The following is a 27,334-nucleotide window of genomic DNA, read 5'->3' on the forward strand; positions in this document are numbered from 1 at the left end:
TACCTTGTAGTGGATGAGACGTATGTGCAGCAGTCTCCCACCTGTTATTACTTCAAGGATGTATTGCTTATATCCCTGGGAATGCTGAATGGGGAACATACCGTCAGATATTGATGCGGGCACTGCTGAGAAGACAGGTAATCGCCGTAGAACATGAAACGGGACATTTGGGAATAAGAAAGATGACGGAGATGATTATGAAACACTTTTTCTGGCCTGGCATACATAAGGATGTGAGCCAATTTTACCGTGCATGTCACGTTTGTCAGATGGCTGGAAAGCTTAACGAGTGCATTAAGAAAGCTCCCTAACACCAGATATAAGTACGAGGAGAACCCTTCAGCAAGGTAATGATCAACATTGTGGTACCTTTAACGAGAACGAAGGAAGGCCATGAGTGTATGTTAACTTTAATGTGTCCAGTGACAAGATATCCAGAAGCCATACCTGTCAGGAACATTAATGCCAAAGTAATCGTTCAGAGTGACACTAGCAAGCCACTGCTAACGCCCCCTTACATGGGCCCTTTCCTTGTGATCCGACACAATCTGAAAGCATTTATACTAAACATTCGTGGCAAAGAAGACTGTGTGTCTATTGCTCATCTAAAACCTGCTTATCTCCTGCCAGATGACCTGCCTACGGTTTAACTTTCTAGATCAGGGCGCCCTACTTAACATGTACAGTATGTCATTTTTGAGGGGGGGAGCCATGTACCACCTGTGTGTCACACGATCTTACATAATAACGACATTTTTCTTTTTTGTATACATTATCCTTTGTATCTTCCCTCTCCCCTTATACTGACAGCAACTTGCATTAACCTGTGTGCCTACTTCATTGTTAACTGTTAACAGAACCGGTTGCCGGTTTGACAAGAAATAGCATGTTTGTATTTTGTGACCTTACCGGGACCTAGTGTGTATATATACTTGATGTGTCTGTAATAAAGTTACTCGGTTGCATTCATCTCGCCTTTGACTCACAAGCTACTCTTGGCCCGTCATAACCCTACTTCCATAATGTTAAGTTGGCAACCTTGATGCCACTGGAGCCATGCCCGCATGCCAAGTGAATGCTTTACTAGAAGTTTCTAGAGTGAATTAAATTGAGATATATATATATATATATATATATATATATATATATATATATATATATATTTATATATATGTATATACATATACATATATATTCATTTATTTATTTATGTATATATACATATACATATACATGTACATATTTATATATACATATATATATATATATATATATATATATATAATATATATATATATATATATATTTTTTTTTTTTCATTAATAAATATTTATATATATATTCATATATAAGTATATATATATATATATATATATATATATATATATATATATATTTTTTTATATATAGATATATATACATATATATATTTATATATATATATATAATTTATATTTATTTATATATATGTATATATATGTATATATATATTTATATATAAATATATATGTATATATAACTATATTTATATATATAAACACACACAAATATATATATATATATATATATATTATATATATATATATATATATATACACACAATATATAAATATATATATATATATATATATATTATATATTTATATATACAACATACATATATATATATATATATATATATATATATATGTTTATATGTATTGTTGTATATATATAATATATATATATATATATATATATTTATATGTATAATCATATGTATATATATAATATATATATATATATATATATATGTATATATATATATATATATATATATATATATGTATGTATATATATATAAATATATATATATATATATGTATATATATCTTATATATATGCATATATATGTATATAATATATATATATATATATATATGTATATATAATATATATATATATATATATATATGTATATATATATATATATATATATATATATTATATATATATATATATATATATATATGTATATGTATGTATATAATGTGTGTGTCCATCTGTCTGTCTGGAAATGGGAGGGCAGATTCACCAGCCGTGAATGCAGCAGCTGAGTTGCTACCAAGAAGGTATCCCATTTCCAGTAATTATTTTTCACCCACAATCAAGAATTTTATTTATAATAATTGGCAACAGGATTCGGATAGTTTACTTGAGAATAAGATGAGAGAAATAAGTAATATTATATCTCCTTGGATGTATAAGAGGATGTCCCAAAAGTGGGGAACTTCTCTTTTTCGTCTCCGCTTTGGTCACGCTCGGATGATGCATGAGTTTTAGCTGGCTGGCCAACATCAATCATATTGCGACAACTGTTTAGTACCGTTGATAGTGAGGCATTTGCTGGTCGAGGTGAGACTGGCAGGTTCATTCTTGCCAAGATTCTTGGACATGAGATGTCCTACCATGCTAGTGGTTTTTTTAGCTTTATTTCAGGAGTAGGTTTTCTGAAAGATATTTAACTTTTAAAATGACATCTTTGATTTTATGGTTTTAATTGAATATTTTTTCCTTTTTTCATTTACATTAAACGATATCGGCGTCAATAAATCAATAAATTAATTAGTCTGCCAGAGAACCACTTTTTACTCCGGGCGAAAACATTGTAACACACCTCGTTTTTATATCCCCCCCAAAAAGCACAAGAGGGTTAATATGTATATTTTTATAAATGTCATATACTGTTAGTTCTGTAGAGTATCTTTTTTTTTATTAATTAGCTATATAGATTTATATTCTCAAAAGGGCTTATTTTACCAGAGAAATGATAAAAATCTTATATTCCTCTTGTTGGCAAAAAAAATACTAAGGTATACTAAGGAATTTGCCATATAAATTTAATTATATTGGACAAAATAATCCTTTATATATTGAGGGAGTGTGATAGGAGAACCACAATATGGCAAGGTGTTACTTCATACTCCTTCCAGGAATAGAACAAATAGATATCTTGAAAGAGCTCGAGGCAGTTACAGTAGACATCAATGATATTCATGACATGCCGTTTCTAGTGGAGGGAAGGTTTGCTCACTTTACCAAAACTGGGAGTCCTTTTGTCCCTATCTCTGGGATCTCTGCAGTAAAGGAGAGATATCAGTTTCCTTTAAAGTTCCAACCCCCGCCATCTGCTGATTCTATTCTAGTTCTAGGTTTTTTGAACAATTCTGTCAAATCTCAAATTTTTAAGTTGAAATTTTCAAAGCTTTATAAGAAACAAGTCATAAAAGAATTTTCAGATGCCTTCCCAATTTTTTACCGTCTTATTTTTCTAATAAAAAATTCACCAGAGAGTTGGAGATCAGTTCTGGATGTCTCAATGTGAAGCAATTATACAGTGTTAACCAAGTTTCCAATGGAAAATCATCCCATTGAGGAAATGAGATTGGATGTTCCCAATTGATCTGACAGATGCATATTTCCACATACCTGTTTTCCAAGATTCCAGGTAACTCGTCAATTATAGGCTAGCTTGATTCATATGAATTTTTTCTGCCACTCTTCCGAGTTTTTTTTTTTTTTATAAAGTCATCTCACTCGAGGCATGCTTGATTCTGGATGAAGAAATACCTATGCTTTTATGTTATAAAACTAAGTTTATACAATATTTGATAATCTGAATTAACAGAATAGTGATTAATTTTAAAAAGTGGGACTCTTAGGTTACACAAAAGGGGTTTATCTTCAAGATAGTTTCTTAAGCTTATGTTTTGGCTAGAAAATGGCGCATGAAAGTGATGGTGCCAATCTCGAGGTGGCTGCATCTGTTGGGCATTAGAGTATTTTTTTTACCTAAACAAATAGCTGATTTTCAAGTCATCTATATCGAAGTCTCAACTGATCAGACGCGGTTACTCAATATGTTTGGAAATCTTGGGCTGATATGAAGAGCTTTTAAGTTTTTGACAATGATAAGTGTTATTGTTCATATCTAAAGTACTCAGGGGGTATATCCAGACTCAGCTATGTACATCAAAGGCCTACAGATCCCATGTGTAGATGAAGCCCTATTTTAAGGTTGATATTTAAAAATAAAATGTCTTAAGGATCTAAATCTTTTAAAATTTTTGTCCCACACATGATGTAGGGTAGACTGCAAAACTATTTTAAAATGGCGCAGAAATTCTTTATGAAATAAATTAGTAATGGGTGCAAAATATACTCCCAGCCACCCCAATTAAAGATTTTAAATTTTATTCACCATACTGGTATCAGATTTTCCTACAGGAGCTTTTAGAACTTCACCTATTCCAAGTCTCCAAGTTGACGATGTAGAATTACCTTTAGTACTTCATCGTATGTCTTCTATTTTGCAAATTGGATTAGTTTGTAAAGACTTCTGCATTCTTTAGGCTTTCAGACTGCAAACCTTGTAAGGCATTCTATGTATTATGAGTTGCTCCCAAATGCTCTTCAACCCTACGGGGTTCAAGTAAAAAATATTAATAAACAGTTTTGATATAGCTAAAAATAAAGGGCTTCCAGTTACAATGTCATCAAGCCCTCCATTGAAGTTACCAGAGATATCATTGTATAGAAATTTTATTTGCACAAAAAAAGAACAAGATGGACTTAAAAGGCTGGTCTATTTTCATGGAGCATATTGAAGAACATAGTAAGTTGACTTTTATCTGTACTTGAGGCATTAAAGGAGGGCAATTTTACCATTTTTAGTGATGCAAAAAGTGTGCTACAAGCATTAGAAGTTTTTAATTCCAGTAACCCTTTAGTTTTAATGATTTTAGACTGGCTTTTCATTATTAAGCCTAAAGGTATAACAATTCAGTTTTGATGGGCTCTGGCACAGCTAGGTATACCTGGAAATGAGGGGACAGGTAAAGTGGTAAAGGAAACTGCCGCTAAATTTCTTCCAAGAAGATATACTCTCCTCTTCAATGACCTTTTACCAAGCATAAAGAGGTTGTTTTATGAAAATTGGCAACAGGATTGGGACATACTAGATGGAAGAAATAAGTTGAGGGAGATAAGTGTTATATCTCCTTGGAGGTGTAGCTGGATGCTCCAAATTTTGGAGACCACAATATGTCAGGTTTGCATTGGGCACACTTATTTGACACATGAGTTTTTGATGACTGGCCAACACCAGCCACATTGCAATAACATTCATATGGAGAGAATGAGAAGTTTTTGAAAGAAGTGAAGAGAGTAAGGAAGGGTGGATTGAGAATTGAAGAAACAGTGAAAGATGAAAATGGAAGGTTGTTTTAAGAAGAGGCATGGAAAAAGGTGGCATGAATATTTTGAAAGGTTGCTGAATGTTGAGGATAATAGGGAGGTAGATATAATTGCTGTTGCAAGTGTTGAGGTGCTTGAGATGGGAGATGAGAATGAGAGCGGGACTACAAGAGAGGAAGTGGAGAAAGCACTAGATGAAACCAGAGTAGGAAAAGAACTTGTTATGGGTGGTGTGAGGGCCGAGATGTTTAATCAAGGGGTGTAACTGTATTTGAATGGTTGGTGAGATTGTTTAATGTATGTTTTATGTTGTTGATAGTACCAGTAGACTGGGTGTGTGCATGTATTGTTCTGCTATACAAAGGTAAGGGAGATGTGGATGAGTGTTGTATTTCAAGGGGTATCAGTTTGTTGAGTGGCATTGGGAAACTGTATGCTAGAGTTCTAATTAATAGGATTAAGGATGCAAGTGCCAGATGAGTAAGGCTGGTGTATCTCGATTAGATATGGTTAGGAACGAATTAGCAAGGGCGAGAACGGGTGTAAAAAATTATTTAGCTAGAGTGAATTTGAATGTGTTTAGGTGGTTGGGCCATGTAGAGAGATTGGAAAATGGCCATATGCTGAAAAAGGTAATGAATGCAATAGTTGATGGGAGAAGTACAAGAGGGAGGCCAAAGTTTGTGTGGATGGATGGAATGAAGAAAGCTCTAGGTGATAGGTGGATTCATGTGAGAAAGGCAAAAGAGGGTGCTTGAAATAGGAATGGAGGGTGAGCGATTGTGACTCGGTTCCGGTTGGCCCTGCGGCTTCTTCCGGTTGCCTTAGTGACCGCTGAGGTAGCAGCAGTAGGGGATTCAGCCTAAGAAACTTCATTTGTGGTGGATAACGGGAAAGGGTGGGCTGTAGCACCTTAGCAGTAGCAACTAAACTTATCTGAATCCCTCATCATGCTGATAGGAGTGAAAAGGAGAAAAGTCCCCTTTTGGTCTTTTTTTTTTTTAATGTTGGCTATACCCTTGATAGTGAGGCATTTATCAACTGAATTCCCCCCACTCTTGGGTACCTAAGAAATAGATTTCTGTTTGAGGCTCGAGTTGGGGACAACAGATTCACCCTTTCCAAGATTGTTGGGTAGGATGTCTTGTACGATACCAGCAGCATTTTTAGATTTATTTCATAAGTAGGTCTTCTAAACCTATTTAACTTTTATCCTGAACATTCTGCTTTTATGGTTTTAAATTGATTCGCCTGTCATAGCTTGTCTATAATAAATCATATCGGCTCCTATGACCTATGGCAGGATGCCACAAAATTCCATGTCATTTATTCATTCATTTAGAAATCATGGGATTCTATTTAGTCTGCAGAATTCCCTTTTGACACCAACTCAGAAGATTCTATATTTGGGAATGACAATAAGTTTAGATCCTTCACAGTCTTTTCCTAAGGAGAATAGAATATGATCATTTCTGAAGTTGTTGGCAAAATAAAAAGGGAGGAATCATCTTTTTGTACACATGTGGATGAGATTTCTCGAGGTTATGGCCTCAGAGAAATTCGTATCACTGGTGCTACTGAGAATAAGAGAATTCCAGTTTCATATTTAATGTCATCAGGATGGGTGGTCTGAGCCGAAGACATCTTTCAATGCGCCTATTCAGAACTAATTAGAACTAATCATATTGTAGGACAATCATTATTGATTAACTCATGAGGTTTTTCTAGAATTGAGCATTCCAGATTTTCCCCTATTTAGCAATGCATCCCAGGAAGGATGGGGAGTGACTATGGATTATCTTCATATGGAAGGGCACTGAGCAGATCATGAGTCATCACTACATATAAATTTATGCAGTGTTCGAGTCAATACTTTCTTAAGAATTTTTTGTTATGGGAAAGTGCATTATAGTTTTAATAGACAGTACAACAGCTCTCTACATACGAAAACAAGAAGGGACCAGGTCGGAGACCTTTTTCCATATAGCCAAGTTATTGTCAAGGATGAAAATGAGGATGATCTAACTACTACCTCAATATACTCTGTGCAAACTGAACTTTCAAGCTGATCAGTTGAACAGGAAATGTCAAGTGCTTCCGAATGAGTGGTCTCTACATCTGTTGGTATGTCATGAAATTTTAAATTGGTGTAATAACCCAAATATAGATATGCTTGTTAGTTCTATCAACAAGAGAATCGAGGCGTTTTGCTATGTTACAGGATTAGAAGCTATGTTAAAGGATTAGTCAGGCATGAACTTTTATACTTTTCCTCTAAGCTCAATGATTCAATTAGTATTCAACACGTTTAGAATATCATTGAATATTAGGATATCATGTATTCCCAGAGTTAAAACTTTCAAGGTCCTTCAGACTATTTTAGCTTCAAATAGATATTCTAACGATAATTTAGCAGTTAGATTTGTTTCATTTTTTTCACCTAGTAAAGTGTATAGGTCAATACCTAGTACAGTACTCAAACATATGAGGTAGATTTATCCTCTCCTGATATCATTGCAGTTGTGTTCAGATCATCAGTATTGAGAAACCTCCTTTGTTAAATCAGTTCATTGGCATTTAGATGTAATCTTGAAATATTTAAAAGGTCCACAGTTTGAAGCATTGAAAAAAAATTTTCAGTGATCTTAGTAACAACCAGCAAAACATATAAGTGAATTATATTTTTTTCCAAGAATTTTGGCTTTGTAGTAAATAAAATGGTCTTATCTCTTCTGCAAGTTTACAGGGCCAAGAATGATTTACAAGATGGGCTATTTGCCTCATAATATCCTCATTTCCTTGTTAGCTTGGAAACTGAATAGGTATTCAGAGAACGTGTTTCAAGACAAGTTGAGGCATTAATGGGATTTTGACGTAGGAAAAATCTATTTCTGGGCGAGAGACCTGTGCCGCCCAGTGAAATGCTCCTTTTACATCATTTCTAAGGTAAAACCTGCTATGAATGTACCAGAGAAAAATTTGTATAGGAATGCTAGGTTGAACCCAGCACGCTCACCTTAATAAGGTGTCGGTATAATACTGGGGAGTGATTAAATCACAACCAGAGGTCTTGCACCATTTAGATATCTCCTGTCAATATCCCCGAACAGCGAGGTGCCGTTCAACATCCTAGCTCTGAACGCTTCTACGAACGATCCCACCCACGCCAGTGACTTCACTCCTATAGCACCCCAGATTGGGGCCCGACAGGGAGGGACGGGTGGGTTCACTGGGCGGCACAGGTCTCTTGCCCAGAAATAGATTTTTCCTACGTCAAAATCCCTTTTCTGGGCTCCGACCTGTGCCGCCCAGTGAAATAGTATCAGAGAATAGGGACCCAATATGGCTAACTACCTGGGGAGAAAAATAACACAAAAATAACATAGATGGTGATTTTAATATCAAACAGGGGGGATGAGGAATCCCGTAAATACGTATTCAACATGGATATGAAAGTGATAATTAAACACGATAATCAATTCAAAAAGGAAACCCGTAGGTAAGCATTGAATATAGATATGAATAGTGATAATCAAGCTTGGTAAACAATTCAACAAGGTAACCCGTAGGTAAGAATTCAACATAGATATGAATATAAAAAATGGTATACAATCCAATCAAGGGATGAAAGTAAAACCAAGCAAAAAGGAGATCCATAATCACATTCTTGGTGTAATAAAATAAAATAAAATCAGCTCGGGGGATTTAAGCACAGATGAAATCAAAAACAATTTGTGGAAATTGATCATAATGTATAATAAAATAATACACCATAAGAGTGTATGGTAAAGGACAAACAAAACCAGGTAGAAACAATAAGTAAGCCAGGCAGGAGGGAAAGAGGATAGAGCAATATGTTGTGATTAGGTCTCAGTACCTTCAGGAGGAACTACATTCCCTGCTGCTACTGTGGCAAATTTAAGAGCTTCTAAAGGTTTTAGGTAGTGGTGCTTGGAAACTTTAGGGGACTTCCAACCCGTATATTTTGAGAGCTCATCAAATTTCATGTGGTGGAAAAAGTTAATTGAAGTAGCTACAGCTCGAATATCATGGACGTGGGAATGATTCAGGATTAGCTTGTTTAATAAAATAAAGAATTTGTTGTCTGATTCCCCTAAGGGTAATAGTTCCTCCATGTTCTCTAATAAATAAAGGCCCTGTGGTTGTGGTGGGAGTTCTACTTAAGTAGGGTTTCAGGGTGGTAACTGGACACAGGGATGGATCCCGAGGAAGTGGAAATATCTTCCAGGGAGACCACCTGTTTTGGGGGTCCCCTTTTTTAGCCAGGAAAACTTTGTTAGGGGAGAGAAGGACCTCACCCAAAGAGAGAAACTCTATATGACCTGGGTCTCTAGATAAGGCTGACAATTCTGTGATTCTGGAGCCAGAGGCGAGGCTCAAAAGAAAAAGTGTCTTTCTTAATAATGCCATATAGTTACAGGATTCATTCGAGGTGTCAGAGGCTAGCTTAAGAACATTGTTCAAAAACCAGGAAACTGCGCTATGGCGAGTTGAAGGTTTTAGTCTGGCACAAGCTCTCGGAATGAATGAGAAATATGAATCCGTTAGATCAATGTCAAAACCAATATGGAAGATCTTCCTCAAGGCTGACTTGATTGTAATAATGGTATTGGCTGCCAGGCCAGATTCGAAGAGAGTTCTGAAGAATGTCAGTTAGGTTCATCGTCATTTTCTCAACTTGGGAATCTTTCAAGAACTTAGCTAATTTCTTGACAGCTGAGTCATATTGACGGAGAGTAGATTCCCTTTTGTCAGATTCCAGGAAAATAGTATTCAAAGGATCGATGTTTGCACCTCGTTGGGCTGCGAACTTCATGAAGTCCATAAAGTTAGGGCATTCAGAATCCTTGAGGAAGCGAACACATTGCGAGTTTGCACTGTCTTTGTTAACACCGGATTGGGAATCCGCTGGAGGTGGAGACCTAGTTCTAGCAACAAGGGGAACCAATTGCTCTTGGACCAGTTGGGGGCTACAAGAGCCACTTGACCTTTGAAGGATCTGAGTTTGTGCAGAACTTTCAGCAGGAGGTTCACTGGAGGAAACAGATAAATCGTCTTCCAGGTATTCCAATCTAGAATCATAGAGTCCGTGGCATAAGCCTGAGGGTCCAGGTTGGGGGCTACGTAACAATCTATTTTGCGATTGGATTTTGTCGCAAACGGATCCACCTGGAGACCCGGGACTGGAGATATCATCCACTGGAAAGATCGATTGTCTAGTGACCCTTCTGACTCTAGCGGAGTCGTCCGGGAAAGTGAGTCCTCTACCACATTCCGGACTCCTGCTAGATGGACTTATGCATTGCCGCCATGGAGAAAAACTTCAACATGATGTGGTTTATTTGGGCTGATCTGGAGCCTCCTCTGTTGAGGCAGTGTACTATGACTACACTGTCGAGAACCAGTCTGATATGGAGATTCCTGGCTGGATTGAGACGTTTTAAAGTGAGGAAGGCTGCCATGGCCTCTAGGACGTTGACGTGCATTTGTTGGAAGACCGGTGACCATAACCGTTGGACTTTCTTGTGTTGTAAAGGAACCGACTTGGAAAGATTCTTGATCTTCGTCCAAGTCTGCAGACTTTTTCTCAGGATTGGGGGAAGACGAGCTCGCCTGTCTCGACGTTTTTGGTTGCTCTGGAGCGGCAAACTCTGTTTATGTCCTTTAGTTTGGACCTTAGGACGATGTCTGTCACAGAGGCGAACTGTAAGGAACCCAGGATCCTCTCCTGGTTCCTCCTGGACATCAACTTATCCCTGAGAAACTGTTTCGTATTCTTCGCTATTTCCTTCCTTTTGGTTTTTGGGAGGCACAACGTATGGGAACATAGATCCCATTGTAGCCCCAGCCATTGAAACTTGGTCTCCGGGACCGGGCGGGATTTCTCGAGGTTGACCTGAAATCCTAATTGTCGAAGGAAAGAGAGGACCTTGTTTGTTGCTATGTGGCAGTTCCGGACGTTGTCAGACCAGATCAGCCAATCGTTGAGATAAGCCACTATTTATATCCCCTGTGTTCGAAGTTCCTGAATTACCGTCTCTGCTAATTTGGTGAAGATTCTGGGCGCTATGTTGAGCCCGAATGGCATCACCTTGAATGCATAGGCTTGTTCGCATAGCTTGAAGCCCAGAAAAGGACGAAAATGCCTTGCTATTGGAACGTGATAGTAGGCATCTGTAAGATCGATGGAGGTGGTGACGGCCCCACGGGGAAGTAAGGTCCGCACCTGCGAGACGGTAAGCATGTGGAATTTGTCGCAACGAATGAAGGAGTTTAGAAGAGACAGGTCCAGGATTACTCTTTGTTTGTCTGAGCCTTTCTTTGGCACGTTGAATAAGCGACCTTGAAATATTAAGCGATGTATGCTTTGGATTGCGTTCTTTTGCAAGAGATCCTTCGTGAATGAATGTAGCTCTTCCGTTGGGAGCTGGTAGAAACTGTTCGGTGGGGGGGGGGGGTCCCTGTATCCAGCTCCACCCCAGACCTTTTGAAATTATGCTGGAAGCCCAATTGCTGAACTTCCAATGGTCCCGAAATTTGTATAGCCTTCCTCCTACCTGCAAGTTCTCAATGGTTGGAGGATGATTTGCCGCCCCTGCCTCCGCGGAAAGACTTGCCTCGGTGGGAACCCCTTCCGCCACCTCGGTTACGAAAGGCACCTCTGGAGCCCCTGTGGCACTGGTAGCCATGGAAAGAACCCTGAGATTCATACGTGGGGTTAAAGGCGGGTTAGGTGGTGAACGAAGTCGAGGCGACTTGAGCTTGAGGGACCAACACGTACTGTTGTTGTTGTTGGCCCTTTGAGGTCGAAGGCTTGAAACCTTGAGGAACAGACTGAACCGGGACCGGTTGTACCACTTGAAGAGATTATCTAAATTGCGAGGAGTGGAAGGGCCTCAACCTCTTCCTACCTTGGATTGGGTTACTAGCCGGCTCATACTTCCTCTTAGGGACTAGGCCCCGGGAATCCTTGAAAGGAAGATTGGTCAGAAATAGAAGAGAAAGTCGGGCTAAGGAGAGGAATCTTAGCCCGGGACCCACCTGACTCACCTATGTCCCTACCTGTGTCGGGTTCATCCAGAGCTATGGGCTTTACGTCTAAATTGAGGGTAGCGACGTCCTCTGTTAACGTCCCGCCTGTCTCCTCTTGATCCGGGGCCAATAGTAGGGATTCAATATTTTCAATGATAGGATCCGCCAACTCTTTGGGGACCGCAGCCGAAGTCTTTGCGTGCGGGTAAAGGCGAGAGCACCATCCCTCAGAGAGAATGTAAGGCTTTTTGGCCTTCACATTACGGGCGAACCCGCCAATCCAGATTTTGAGGGTCGCCTGAGCCGTATTCTTTTCAAGTTGGGAGCTCTGAAAGAGAACAGACTATTAGCGAGGGTAAGGAAAATCATGCTGAAGAAAAAGGAAAAAGATCAGGGGCTTCGGAGACACGAAGCTATTGAAGGGCATGCGAGGAGTCCAAAGAACAGTGTCCTTACAATTAATTCATTGTAATTAATTGTAATTAATAGTAATTAATTGTAACTCCACTTACCAAGTCTGTATTATTGCTAAAAGTAATTCCACTCACCGAGTCAGATGTTAAAGTGGAGGTCATTTTGTAGCAAACTACACAATTGTCCGGATGCCATAACAATCAAATCATTTACCAGGACAGCACAGTGGCCATGTGAACGACACACATCGTGGCCGCAGGGTTGGTGGAGGACCGCCGAGCATGCCGTCATCGCACAGCGTACCGTCTGTAAAATAAAAGATACATGAGTATCTTGTAGATAAGCAAGGGGGGCCTGGGGGCTCCGGGGTCTTAAATTATACCACTATCGTGGTGAAAAGATATACTACGACTGTAATATAGATAAGAATAAGTCAATCCGTAATCGTGATCGTATTCGAGGGGCGGGGTCGAGAACAGGGAGAATATATATATACATGTGAATATATATAGATGAGATTAATCCAAGTGGTTACAGGTAACGTTGGCTCCGGAGAGACAACCGAGAGAGCCCAGGGCTCATGAAAATCCACCGGAGAAGGCGGACAGGGGGGGGAGTCGAGGGTCAAACCCGTCGACGGCACACAGGATTAATCAACTCAACCAGGGAATAAAGTGAAAGCTACGTCCGGGGATCCCGTAATGAAATAATAACATATGGAGTCCGTGAAGTGCGGAACACCATAGAAGGAGGGAGGGGTGGAGGGATCTATAATGGGTCTGTGAGGTGCGGGACCGGGAGGATGTAGCAGGAATGAATGTGAAAAATATGTAATATAAACACAACATGATACCGTAGACAAAGCAGAATGCCTCCCGCCGACTGATGGCCAATCGAGTCGGCGGAAAGAAACGGCTACGGCAGGGTAGGGGGGAAAACTGCAAAAATAATGTATAATAATAAGCCTCGCATACAATCGGGAACCGCCCAGTACGGAGTTAAGCGAAGGCCCCGGGGGAGAGAACGTAACGCAAAACAGCTGACTCTACGATTCGACATGAGAGAGAGAGAGGGAAGGCAACCCTGGGGTGGGGGTGCCGGGCGGATGGGGGGAGGGAGGCTAACAAGTGGGGCAGAGGACAGGTGTACCAACCTGAACAAAGACCCACGACTGGAATGATCACACGGAAAGACTAGGATAAGCAATATAATAATATAACTAATAGGTAAATAAAAGAGGAAGGCATGCTGGATAATAATAATAATAATGATTATAATAATAATATCAATCGTAAGATAGTACGGAGGGACGAACAGAGAGACAGGGGAAGACCAAGCCTAACAGCGCGTGGAGCTAGGCAGGGCTACCAACATAACACAAAGTCGGTGAAGTGCCGATAAAAAACGTAAAACATAGAACTGCCTCGTGAAAGTCCCTTCGAACTAATTAATACTAGTAAAAAAACGTATGCTAATAAGATCGTTATGAACGTACATGACGAGCGGAACGTAAAACGAAGTAAAACTAGTAACGCTCGAAAGCTACCAGGCATGCCAACCTAACATGAAATTACGATACCGTAATATGGTAAACAACTGTTATCGTAATAACAGAATACCATAACATAAAATAACACGGGATGTGAACCGTGGATACCCAGAAAAGTTCAAAACGAGGAACAATCAGTATAGAAGACTCATTGTAAAACGTTAAGAACGACGAGAGAGAGAGAGAAAGGAGGTGGCCGACCGCAACGAGGACCCGAAGCGGGGTCGCGGATAAAATAAAACTGTGATAAAATAATAAATAAGGGCAAGGCCACCTCCAAAATCTCAAAATTCATAGATCTGGTACTTAACTTAGCTGGAATGACGGTAGGGTCCGACATCCTGAGATAAATCCTGGGTAATCCAAGGAAAACACACACCGGAATAAAGATAACGTATCAAGCTGGTGCTATGAAAAAGGAATGATGTCACTGGCGTGGGTGGGATCGTTCGTAGTAGCGTTCAGAGCTAGGATGTTGAACGGCACCTCGCTGTTCGGGGATATTGACAGGAGATATCTAAATGGTGCAAGACCTCTGGTTGTGATTTAATCATGCCCCAGTATTATACCAACACCTTATTAAGGTGAGCGAGCTGGGTTCAACCTAACATTCCTATACAATTTTTTCTCTGGTAAATTCATAGCAGTTTTTACCTTAGAAATGATGTAAAAGGAGCATTTCACTGGGCGGCACAGGTTGGATCCCAGAAAAGATTTATTAAAGGCTTAGTGATAAAAGCGCAGGGTTTATGATGTTAGGAGTGCTACTTATTCTCTTAATTTAAATCTTTAGAACTCCATCTTTAGGAAGGGTCTTGACAGCAGCTGAGGGGCATGCCAAATTACTGAGTACTAAGTCCTGTAAGTAACAGCAGGTGATATACTAATTTAATTGGTTCTTTATTGTAGGTTATATTAGGGGGTTTAGTGTTAGTTACAGACTAGCTTAAGATTTGTAGTTTTTTTTTACCTTCCCACCAGAAATACCTGTTTTTATGCTGTCTTAAAAGAATGTTTTGGCCACATTCAATAATATGAGTCCATGGAACATTAATAAGTTTAGAAAATTCATTCTTTGAGGTTTGTATGTAAAAGCTATTTAGTTTTGAAAGTTTCTTTAGTCTCTCTAACTCATCCTTCTTCATAAGGGTGTGGGGTTTAGCATAGTGAAGGACAGGTAAGATTTACTGAAATTAATGAAATTTATTGTTTCAATATTTACCTAGTAGTCACCTAATCTCCCCCTTCCTACTTACATTTTACTTCAAATACACTTCCAAGTTATGAAGTATGAGGTGTCTCTATGCCAATATTGTTTACCATAGAGTGTCACAGATGGCATTGCTGAACCAATGACATACTAGTGAGGTAGGTATTTTTAGAGAGGGAGAGAGAAAGTGGTAGCTTCATTAGGGAAGCATAGGAAACATCCAGGAAGTATTGAAATAATGCAATTTCTTATCAGTACAGTATTCTATTTTTATAGCATTGTTGTGACTTGGTTGCATCGTCAAGAAGAAAGATTGTCAATGCCGACACCTGCAACCACGCCAGGTGAGCCCCCGCCATCTCTCATTGTGTTAGGAGCAGGCACCAGTTCATCTACAACTGTTTCATCTCCACCTCTTTCCATCACACCTTCTTGTGGTAAACTCTATCTACGCCGTGACTCTACAACAAGCTCTTGTGATGCTATGGATCGAATGGAATGGTTAACATATGAGGTGAGTTTTACAAATAAGTGTATTCATGAAGTTTACTACTATACTGAAAACCATAATTGAAAAATTACCTTTTTGGTTTTACAGTAGGAACTTCAACTGGCTACTGGCATGTATGTGCACCTTAACATTCTGGCCATGCTGCAATAAAATTTGCTCAGCAGCCATATGACAATTATCTTCGAAGTAGACCATTCAAATGTAATAGATGAGATTTAATGAAAGTCCATGACCCAACACTACTCACCATATGCCAAGCTAAATTTATAAAAATTGTTATAAAACTAATTTTACATTACTGAAGGGATTATGGTATAAAATATACTAGAACTTCTTTAGAAATCTGGGTACCTGGATATTTTCAATTTTGCACCAAAATAGGGTAATTTACATACCCCAAGTTTGAGAATTTCGAAGGTAACAGTGACATAAGTTTTAATGTTATCTGAAATACATATACATTAACATTATACGTTTTTATTATATTTCAGAAATATTTCCATATAGTTTAGAAAACTGAACTATCATTCAATAATTATTTAGGAAAACCGTCTACTTAAAAACAGCAAATTCCATCAAGTCAATCTGGGTGTTGCTACAACCATGCGAGATGTTAACAGATTGAGATTTTACCATTATATGTATAAGTTTGTCAAATTAACCTCAAAACAAAATCCATTAATACCATCCTTCTTCTTCTACCAATTTCTACATGTTTGAAATGTTTAAATTTAAGCTCTCTGATGATGATTACAAGTTTATTCAAAATGGTTTTAAACCATTCCCATCAATTTACCTTTGTCAAATACTACTGTCTGTAGCTCCTATTTACTCACTTGAAAGAAGTCACAAAGTTATGTCTTGGTTTTACCTGTTGGTTGTAACTTGTGACATGAATACAGCCGTTCTGGGTACTGTGAAATAATTTTTGTTCACGTAGGATGAGTTTTTGCACATTTCATACAAAATACTCTGCGTGTATTGAAGTCCGTTTCTTTATAAAGCTAACTTGAATTGTAAGAGTTATACGAATTTAGAACACATCAGAAAAAATGGGCATATTTGCCCTTCCCTTATTATGTTTATTCATTATTTGAGCCATTTTTAACTTGATAATTAACTTTATTGGCCATCACTGATAGTAATGCTTTTATTTACTAATTTAGTATTAGCCCTTTTATTTATTGTTTAAATTTGTCGTTGTTTTATCAAGTGTTGTCATCGTCTATGGTCTCTTTGTATAGTACTTGAACTTATAGATTCATTGTTGTTATTCTCTGTGATATTTTTGTCAACTGGTGCATTTCACATGATGCTTTTATATTAATTTTATGTCTTTCCTTGTCATTAATGTATTTAGGGTGTCTGTCTTTTAATCTATCATCTGAATTAAAATATGGACTTTCCAAAATATTTTATTTTGTCAAAATTATACATGTAATGATTATCGTTGCCATCGGGGTATCAAAATTTTATCATAACGACGTGTCATCATCATCATCATCAGCCGTTACTAGTCCACTGCAGAACAAAGACCTCAGACATGTCCTTCCACTTACATATCTTTATTGTCTCTGCCCACAAACTTCCTTAGTTTGTTGATCAATCGTCTTCTCTTTCTTCCTCTGCTTCCTTTCCAATCTATAGGAACCCATTCTGTTATTCATAATGTCCAACTATTGTCCATCATTCTCATTATGTGTTCTGCCCATGTCCATTTCTTTTTCTTACAAGTTGTTAGAATATCCTCTACTTCAATTTGCTATTGTATCTATGTTGCTCTTTTTCTGTCTCTTAGTGTTATTACTTTTATTATTCTTTGTGTCCTGGGGAAACACTTACTGTGTCCCAAGTATATATATTCATTAACAATCTCCAGAGGCTCATCCATAACTCTTTCCTTGTCTCTACATTTTCATTGAACATTATCTTAGTTTTACTTATATTCATTTTCAGTCCTACATTTTTGCTTTCTCTATTCAAATCTTTTATCATTTATAATTCCTCTCATGTTTCACCAAACACAAGTATGTCATCTGCAAATCTTAAGTTGTTGAAGTATTCCCCCATTAATATTAATTCCTATATTTTCCCAATCTAAGTTTATAAATACTACTTCTAGACAAGCTGCCTAACTCCTTTCTCAATCAGAATTTTCTCTTATCTTTTTGAAGTTTTACGATTGCTGTACTTCCTTTATAGGTATCATCAAGAGTTCTAACATAAGATTTTTCTATTCCTTGCTTTTTAAGAGCTTTCATTACTGCGTTATTTTTTAAGAGATTCCATTACTGCTGATGTTTTGACAGAATTAAAAGCTTTCTCTTAGTCTATAAATGCCTTGCATAGTGGTTTGCCACACCCTTGATTTTTCCATTAGCCGGTTAATTATATAAAGCCTGCCTGCTCTTTTGGTGGATTAAAGTCTGTCTTTCTATTTGACCTAATATGTATATTAGGTGAATTAATATAATGATTACTGTATATACCACTAATTACTTGAAACATCTTTTTTGCTTTCAATTTATTTTATTTCGTTTTATTAGTAATCAGTAAAAGATAACATGCAAGACAATGATTCATATGTCATAACCATTTCTCGATCTGAAATAGACAAGCACGTACTATAACGGCGCTTGATCTGAAATAGACATGTTTGCATGTACCAATAAACTATTGGTATGCACTTGTGAGATATCATATCGTTGAGGTTTATTTCGTATGCTTCATTATGATTGCCTCTGCACCTGCTTCAATAACAATCTTTTACAACAACACCCCTAACATGCACTTTACAGATCCAGTTCTAGCATGGTTGGAGATCTCCGGAGTGAATGTGTTAAGGTTATAATGACGTCAGTAACACATGCTTTCTTTACTTTCCTACGTAAATCCCTTATTCCACGAACAGTTGATTAATTAACTTTAGCATGAATCTCAGCATGAAATTTCCCACTAGATTTCCTTATGTCATTATCGATAGCATAATCGGTGATTTTGTTACGTGTCTCGTCATAATGATTTTATTCACGGTGTTTCCTTTTCTATGATGAAGAGGCCACAACTTGTGCAGTATTGTTGGCAGCCTGAAAAATTTATAATGAAACCAAATCCATCAATAATTAAACACTATTGACAACAATAATTACAAGAGACATCCCCGATAAAATATGAAAAGCGCAGCCGATGAGTATGCATTTCCTTTTCATGTTTGTAAAACAAAATTGGATGAATTTTGCCATGTTCAAGTTTGCTCTTGCAGCACCTGTAAACCTATTTCCTCCTTTGAGTTCACAGCTTTGTCTGGGTCAGGCACAACTGGTAACAAAAGTGTTCAGGTGGCAACTTTGCCATTTCTCAGCAATTGAAGAATACTGCTAGACATACTGTTCTAGTTATATTTCATAAAACGAACAGAAACTTTATGTTGTCACCAAATACAGTAGGTGAAGTGATTTTATTTTGTCAAAAACACTAGAATGATAATGAAAAGACATATCAATATATAAATATGCTAATGAGTAAAGAATTTTTCACACCCTATTATTATTTCAGTATAATCAGGAGCCAGCCACTTGTATTGAAATTGTCATCGGTCTTTTATTGTCTGTCTACTCTTTCATGCTTTTGAGTTAAGTGTAAATTAAACCTAATTAAGAGTAGACATGTCAGTTTGTTAATTCCAAACGGACCACTCTAATTGACATTTATATACATAATGGTGGGTGATCACAGGCAGTACAACTGTCGTCTGTTTGTTTACTCTGACAGATCGCTCAAACTAACATATCCACGCAACGGCTGATTATTATGCACATGTATTGTTTGAAGATTTCGTTTGGGGGGAAAATATGGCTGAAATTGATAATACACGAATTTACGACTATGCGAACATGGAACTTTCGACGTTTGCATGAATTTTCGTTCCAGCAAATTTAAATATCACATTAGTTTATTGCCCATCCAATGACATTGGATTTTTCCTATTTCATCATTGTCAGGCTACTTACATTGCACTTCTTTGTTTTACTCATCTTTGTCTTTGCCAGTTGGATATGTATCATAATTATCACATTTATGGCTTATTAGTTGAATGAGAATTGTTTTTATCTATAGAGGCTGATGTCCACTGATGTGCATGCCATCACTTACCCTTGGGACTTTACTTTATTAATGGTCTGTCATGTGAATAATGTATTGTTAGTGATTATAATTGATAACATTAATACCTGGGAAGATGAGGACAGATTATCAATTTAGTACATGTTTACATAATTTCATAAATCATTCTATGTTTAGCTTGTATAATCCATGGCTCATCATAATACCCTTTGGATGATGCACTAGCAGCTTCATATAGCTATTATGAGCATGACAACAATATCCTTGGTGATTATTTTTATATTTTTATGCTCAACAAGTAACTGTATTCCAGTCTCAATTTAGGTCTTTAGTTGCAGTGATTTTTTTTTTTTTTAATTAATGAAAGGTAGACTTGATGCTGATGCAAAGAGTTGAAGTCCGACCTGATGAAGTTATTGATTTTGAATTTTGTTGCAGGGTAAGACTTCAGGTATGGTGCGGGATAGTGGTATACCCTTTACTCTTTTAAGCTAGAGTTTCGTCGCTAGTGGGTGCACTCACGCACACTTTTCTACCAGTTATCTCATCCTCCTTTTTTTCTAAATGGTGTGTTGGAGGTTTATGAAGATTTTGCCCTTTCCCCATTTGTTTCTTAAATATCAGCTTACTTAAACAATCGTTTTCAAAATAACAGATTTTTTTTTTATCTCTATACTCACCTAATTTCCATATGGCTTCTATTTCAGAAGCTTGTTTTATTGATGTTTACCTTCAAAATATATCAAATGTTTTTCAATTTCTTTCCGTTAAAAATATAGAAACATTCCAGTAAAGTAATAAGATAATCTATTAGTTACTGGTATGCAGTACACAGGAGTTTCTCGTTCTTCAGTTTTGAAGTAAAAGAAAATCCATATTCCTTAACATCACAAGTCAATTGGGAGGTGTGGGGGGGGGGGGGGAAGGGGGGGGGGCAAGTATGAAAAAATCAGGCAAGTATAGAAACATTATTATTACATACATACATATACCAAGGCATTTCCCCAAATTTTGGGGGGTAGCCAACATCAACAAATGAAACATAACAAAAAGGGGACCTTTAATCTCTACGTTCCTCCCAGCCTGACAAGGGACTCAACCGAGTTCAGCTGGTACTGCTTGGGTGCCGCAGCCCACCCTCCCCCGTTATCCACCACAGATGAAGCTTCATAATGCTGAATCCCCTACTGCTGCTACCTCCGCGGTCATCTAAGGCACCGGAGGAAGCAGCAGGGCCTACCGGAACTGTGTCACAATCGCTCGTCATTAATTCCTATTTCTAGCACGCTTTCTTGCCTCTCTCACATCTATCCTCCTATCACCCAGAGCTTTCTTCACTCCATCCATCCACCCAAACCTTGGCCTTCCTCTTGTACTTCTCCCATCAACTCTTGCATTCATCACCTTCTTTAGCAGACAGCCATTTTCCATTCTCTCAACATGGCCAAACCACCTCAACACATTCATATCCACTCTAGCTGCTAACTCATTTCTTACACCCGTTCTCATCCTCACCACTTCGTTCCTAACCCTATCTACTCGAGATACACCAGCCATACTCCTTAGACACTTCATCTCAAACACATTCAATTTCGGTCTCTCCATCACTTTCATCCCCACAACTTCAATCCATACATCACAGTTGGTACAATCACATTCTCATATAGAACTCTCTTTACATTCATGCCCAACCCTCTATTTTTTACTACTCCCTTATCTGCCCCCAACACTTTGCAACCTTCATTCACTCTCTGACGTACATCTGCTTCCACTCCACCATTTGCTGCAACAACAGACCCCAAGTACTTAAACTGATCCACCTCCTCAAGTAACTCTCCATTCAACATGACATTCAACCTTGCACCACCTTCCCTTCTCGTACATTATTATTAAAATTTTTTATTTCTATGAACCTCGCCTATTGTTGAGTTGCTGACTTCCAAACTGTTGAAGGTGGGATGCCAATTATAGAAAGAGATGGTCATCAAGAACTTGAAATGCATAACCCAATTAGAGTTCTAGACTCAATAGGTCTAGAATTTAATGGGAAGATCTTAAGAACCATTTCCTAACAGGTCTCCAGATTGTTTGCTAACTATATTTAAAAAATAAAGAAACCCATAACTTAATTTTTTCCAAAAATTTAGAAGGCAACAGTAAGGAACCGCTAGAGGCCAGTAATCTTGATAAGTGTCAGAATTTCTCAAGAAGATGTCCTTCTAACATCAAACAGGCATGTCATTGAAGTGTCTCTAGAATTCTTTTCTAAAGAAACCTTTCTGTGAAATCTAAGAGAAGTAAACTTATTTCTAATATCTAGCTCCTTAATCTACAAGAATCTTATGAGATATGCATCCAAACTTGATGATTTTCTGAGCCCAAAACCTTCAACAAGAAAATGCAATGACGTTTAAAAAGAGGATGAATTGGTATTCTAATCTCACTTAATCAGTTAGAATCAATTCCTGCAATGTTCGTAGTTTGCTCAAAATATACTGAACGTCTCTTATGCAGCAAGGACCACTATTCGCAGATGAAATACTTACAACCATTTCTAGTAAGGGTAAGTGAACAAAGGAAATGTAACCAACTCTCGGTTTTTAAAAAATTAACTGTGAATGAAGGCAAAAAAGGCATTCAACTTGCACTCTCGAAACAAACGTTAAAAGATATTCTATAGATTACTGTGTTTAAATGTTAGATTTATAAGGGAAAGTATCCCAAATTTTCAAAATTGAACCTACTACATTTGTAAAACCACATCTTATTCCTGACAAGTAGACCTGTTTACTGAGAGCCTATCCAGACAGGTTTACTTGAAAGTAGATATCTAATCCCAGATGCTTGAGCACCAAATTAAACTAAGTTTTGGAAATTCTTTCCAAAAAAAAGGAAAACACCTTAAGAATACTTTTTTTTTTTTTTTTTTTTTAAAGATGCATTGAAAGTTTTAACAATATGTAGTTACCTATTTCTAGTTATTGATACATTCTTAGACTGACCAGTTAAAGCCCTATGATGGGCAAGAAGGCTTCTGAAATTCATCTCCTAGTTCAAATCCAAATTTTTCTCTTTTCTATTGCTACTTCTCGATATTGCTCTGACTTCCTCCTAATTTTAACAACTTTCTTTCATATTTTGGTCCTGACTCTAGGAGTAATATTTCCCTTATCTTAATATATATACTTTCAAATTTTTTTTTTTACCTATATCAATGAAGTTTGAAGGTGAATGTGTTTTCGCCCGATGCTTGTCCATTTGTCTGTTTGTGAACAACTTCCTGGCAACAATTTTACTCATAAATTAGTGAAACTTTCAGGGATTAATTGTTATGTTGAGACGTGGAAGTGATTCAGTTTTGAAACTTCTAGGTCAAAGATTATGGTCAAGGTCGAGCAAAGGGTCAACTGAATTAACCATAACCTCGAGAAATTAGTTGCCGTGGTGGAGGTCTGGACTCTCAGAGTGCTTTTCTAGTTTCCTTATATTTTTTGTTTTCTTTCTTCCTTAGATGTCATTGATATTTCCATATTCAATATTACTGCCTGCTTAGATGAATGGGAGAAGGGATCTCAGTTTAAAGGTTGGAAGTTATTTGCATTCAGAGCTATGTGAGAGTATTGCATGATCTTAGTCGAACTGAAGATGGTATTGGACCTTTTTAGGCAGAACTATTCTCGAGGGTTGGGTGATCGGAATCCAGGGGCATCAAATCCTTGACGTAAGACACTCAGCTTCTGGCCGGAAGCCTATCACAACAGATATGGGGAGGATGATTCCATAATTTCTTGGTTACAGTTCTAACAGGCTAGTTTTGCTTACCCCTTAAGTTCTATACAATACATTTGTTTTGGTGCTATCCCACTAGTAGGGTATACTGTCATTGTGCCAATAGTGGAGAAAGCAAATGTCCTTTCCAACGTGTGATGCTATCTTAATATTCTCAAGCAGGTGAACCTACAAAAAGCCAAAAACCAAAGCAAACATGACCCTTTCATATGGATGCTTCGCATAACGACCCCTCCTCCCCTAGATATGCCAACTCCCCCCCGGCACTGTTGTCGACCTCTGCTAGTTTAATAAAGAAAAATTCTGTGACTTAGGAAGTAAAAAGGACCAAAATCAAGTAATTTGGGTAACAAGGACACTGTGAATCCTTCATGTTACCCAAATTCCAGTAGAGACAAATTGGGATAAACTATATAAAGTATTTAAGTGTTATAGAATAATAATGGAAATCAGAATGAAATTTCAAGATGATGAATGAGATTCATGGGTATCCTATCTTAATCTTGGTGATGCATTTAATACCATAAGTAGCATTATGTATGTTGAAACGATTAATTTGGATAGTGAAGGTGCTCTGTGTGATGAGGTACCAAAAGATCTAAATGTGACAGACCTGCAGACTGGATTAATAGAGATGTTGAAGTAGTTATGCCTTCCAAGAGAAAGCCAAAACCATCAATGTGGCTTGTTGCTCAATCTAAGGGGAGTACAAGTTATTATTTTAAGATCTGGAAATTTCTTCACAAGAAAGTAAGAACCATCGAACCTGAAGATATATCTCGATTTGGAAAGAACTGTTACCTCTAAATGCCAATTCATACACACATTGTTACATTATTATATTCAAAGACAGGTAATGATGAAATGAAGTTGAATGTCAAACCCCATCTAAACTTTAGGTATGGAAGGCGCGTAGTTTTCAATAGAGACTTGTATGAATTTACGAAAGGGGTACTGGCCTTTTGTTCTTTAACCGTATGGAAAGTGCAAAAAGTCCTTAGAATATCAGTGATTATTCTTACCTTCCTGGATACTGATGTGACTTTCCTCATTGACAAAGAAAAGGAATGGATTGAAGTTTGATCTTTTAAGCAGAAGCTACTCTGATGTTTTATTTGCTTTAGATTTGGTCATCCTTCCAAAGTTTGCAAGAATGAAAAAATGTGTAGTACTTGTTCCAATCTTTACCATATAGAATATACATTGAGGCAAGGTGTTTGAACTGCAACTTTAATCATAAACTACTTATAGGAGCTGTCAGTTATGTAAGTTAGAATAAGCTGCCTTCACTAAATAAATTACAGTATTTAACATGTAAGTGTAAGGCATGTCAAGAGACTGTCGAATAAATAAACTACCTATGCAAAGACATGGAAATCAGGAGGAAATATTCCACAGGAGACATCCAACTAACCTATTAATATAAGTAGTTCTGGAAAAAGAAATCCATAATCCGCTGATAAAATGCTGCATGATGAGGCAAGGATATTGCCTCCGGAACTTTTGACACTATGTATTAACGATAAGGCATTGCCCACCTTTATTCGACCTTTATCCCCCATTACAAAGGATAGTACTTACCAAACTCAGGTTATATCTTTGTCTAATTTTATGGAATTTTTCCTTAAAAAAGAGATCTGTTGTACCTGTAGTGGGGAAGATGCTAAAACCTGATACCTCTCCACCTTTTAATCAGAAAAGAGAAATGCCTCCATCTCTGTCTCACCCCTTCCAAAGAACACTAAAATTAGGACATCAAATAGGTATGGTATTTTGTCTGTTGATATTTCATATCAACCAGAAAACAACTTAAATCAATAAAAATTTCAAATTTAGATTCATCCTCCTCCTCAACAATTAGGTAAAAAGGACATGAAGAAAAGATAAATATAAACCCTAATTTATCAAGATCCTCTCCAAAGAAGCCTGCAGGAAATAATTTTAAACAAAAAACTACCTTTGGGAAAACCTCAACCTAAATGTTTTCAAGAAAATTTTAAACAAAAAACTACCATTGGGAAAACCTCAACCCAAATGTCTTCAAGAATATAAAAGATAGTGTTTTTTCTCCATTTTGCAATGGAATTGTTTTAGGTTCAATTATGAAGAAAAGCTTCTCATTCATGAGCACTCCCCCATAATTGTATGTGTACATGAGAGCAAGCTTGATGATACAGTAATATGCATTACTCTCACAAATATATTAGCTATAGGACACCATATGATCAATAAACGTGGAGTTATGGCGGAATTCTTGTATACGTTTGTCGAGATGTTCCCCAAATATCTTTGTCTATTCATACACCTCCACAGGCAGTGGTTGTACAAAGTGAAATGGGAAGAAAATACACTATTTGCTCTCTTTACTTGCCTCTAAGTGACATTTCGTATGATGATTTAGTAAAGGTGATTCAACAACTCACTCAAACTTTTCTTTTACTGGTATATTTGAATGATAGACATCCTTAATGGGTAATATTTCAGCAAAAAAAAATGGTCAATATTAAGTAATTAATCGTGGAAAATGAAGATGTGAGACTCCTTAATACAGGAGAGCCCACACACTTTCATGTCTGATTGGCATACTAGTGATAATGCTGAAACTATAATAAACATTAACAACCCACCCTTACTGAGATCGGCATGATGGAACATTGAGAAGGTAGACTGGAATAGATTTTGGGAGCTGAGCAATATTGGAAGGACCTGTTTCTGAAATAAATTTAAAAATGCCACAATCATAGTACAAGGCATCCTGTCCGAGAATCTTGGCAAGGATGAACCTGTCATACCCACCTACTCTAGAGCCTCAAACAGATATCTATTTCTCAAGGAGGTAAAAGTGGGGCATTTTGTCAACAAATGACTCGCTCGGGGGTAGCAAACAGTCGTCTCATATGGCTGGTGTTGGTCAGTCATCAGAAACTCGTGTGTCAACCAAGTTTGACCAATGCAAAGATAAGAAAGAGTAGTCTCCCACTTTAGGGGCATCATGTTATACCTCCAAGAAGATATAACTTCCATTATTTCTTCAATCTTATTTCTAATTAAACTATCCCAATGCTGTTACCAATTGATATAAAACAAATTCTTTATGCTAGGTAAAAAAAATCATTACAGATGATGGGATACCTTCTTGGTAGCTTCTTAGCTGCAGCATTCTTTGCCAGTAAATCTGCCTCATCATTTCCAAACATACCTACGTGTGCCAGAACCCAGTCAAATCGAACTGTTATACCTCTCAGCCTAATGATAAAATGCCACTCTAAAATCTTTAAAACTAAAGGGTTACAGGAATTAAAAACTTTAAAACTTGCAGAGCGCTGTTGTAGTATTTTGTATAATATATTACTAAAAATCTACTTTTGTTAACAACCAGGCCTATGTAGAATAAGATATATGTCCATTCTTCAGCCTAATTTGTAGTCTAGTAAGAATTACGATTATGATC

The 27,334-nt window shown here is 37.3% G+C and overlaps 1 protein-coding gene across 10 annotated transcripts in view; it reads left to right on the plus strand.

Moving 5' to 3' along the window:
• Tango10 (transport and golgi organization 10) overlaps nucleotides 1-27,334 on the plus strand; it is a 1,007,732-nt gene that overhangs the window by 646,822 nt on the left and 333,576 nt on the right. For all 10 annotated transcript variants that reach the window (XM_068373850.1, XM_068373851.1, XM_068373846.1 and 7 more), the window contains one exon: nucleotides 15,738-15,975. In XM_068373850.1, coding sequence (XP_068229951.1) covers nucleotides 15,738-15,975 — 238 coding nt within the window. The remainder of the gene's footprint in view (nucleotides 1-15,737; nucleotides 15,976-27,334) is intronic.

The sequence above is a fragment of the Palaemon carinicauda genome, chromosome 5, assembly GCF_036898095.1.
Source record: "Palaemon carinicauda isolate YSFRI2023 chromosome 5, ASM3689809v2, whole genome shotgun sequence".
Lineage (NCBI taxonomy): Eukaryota > Metazoa > Arthropoda > Malacostraca > Decapoda > Palaemonidae > Palaemon > Palaemon carinicauda.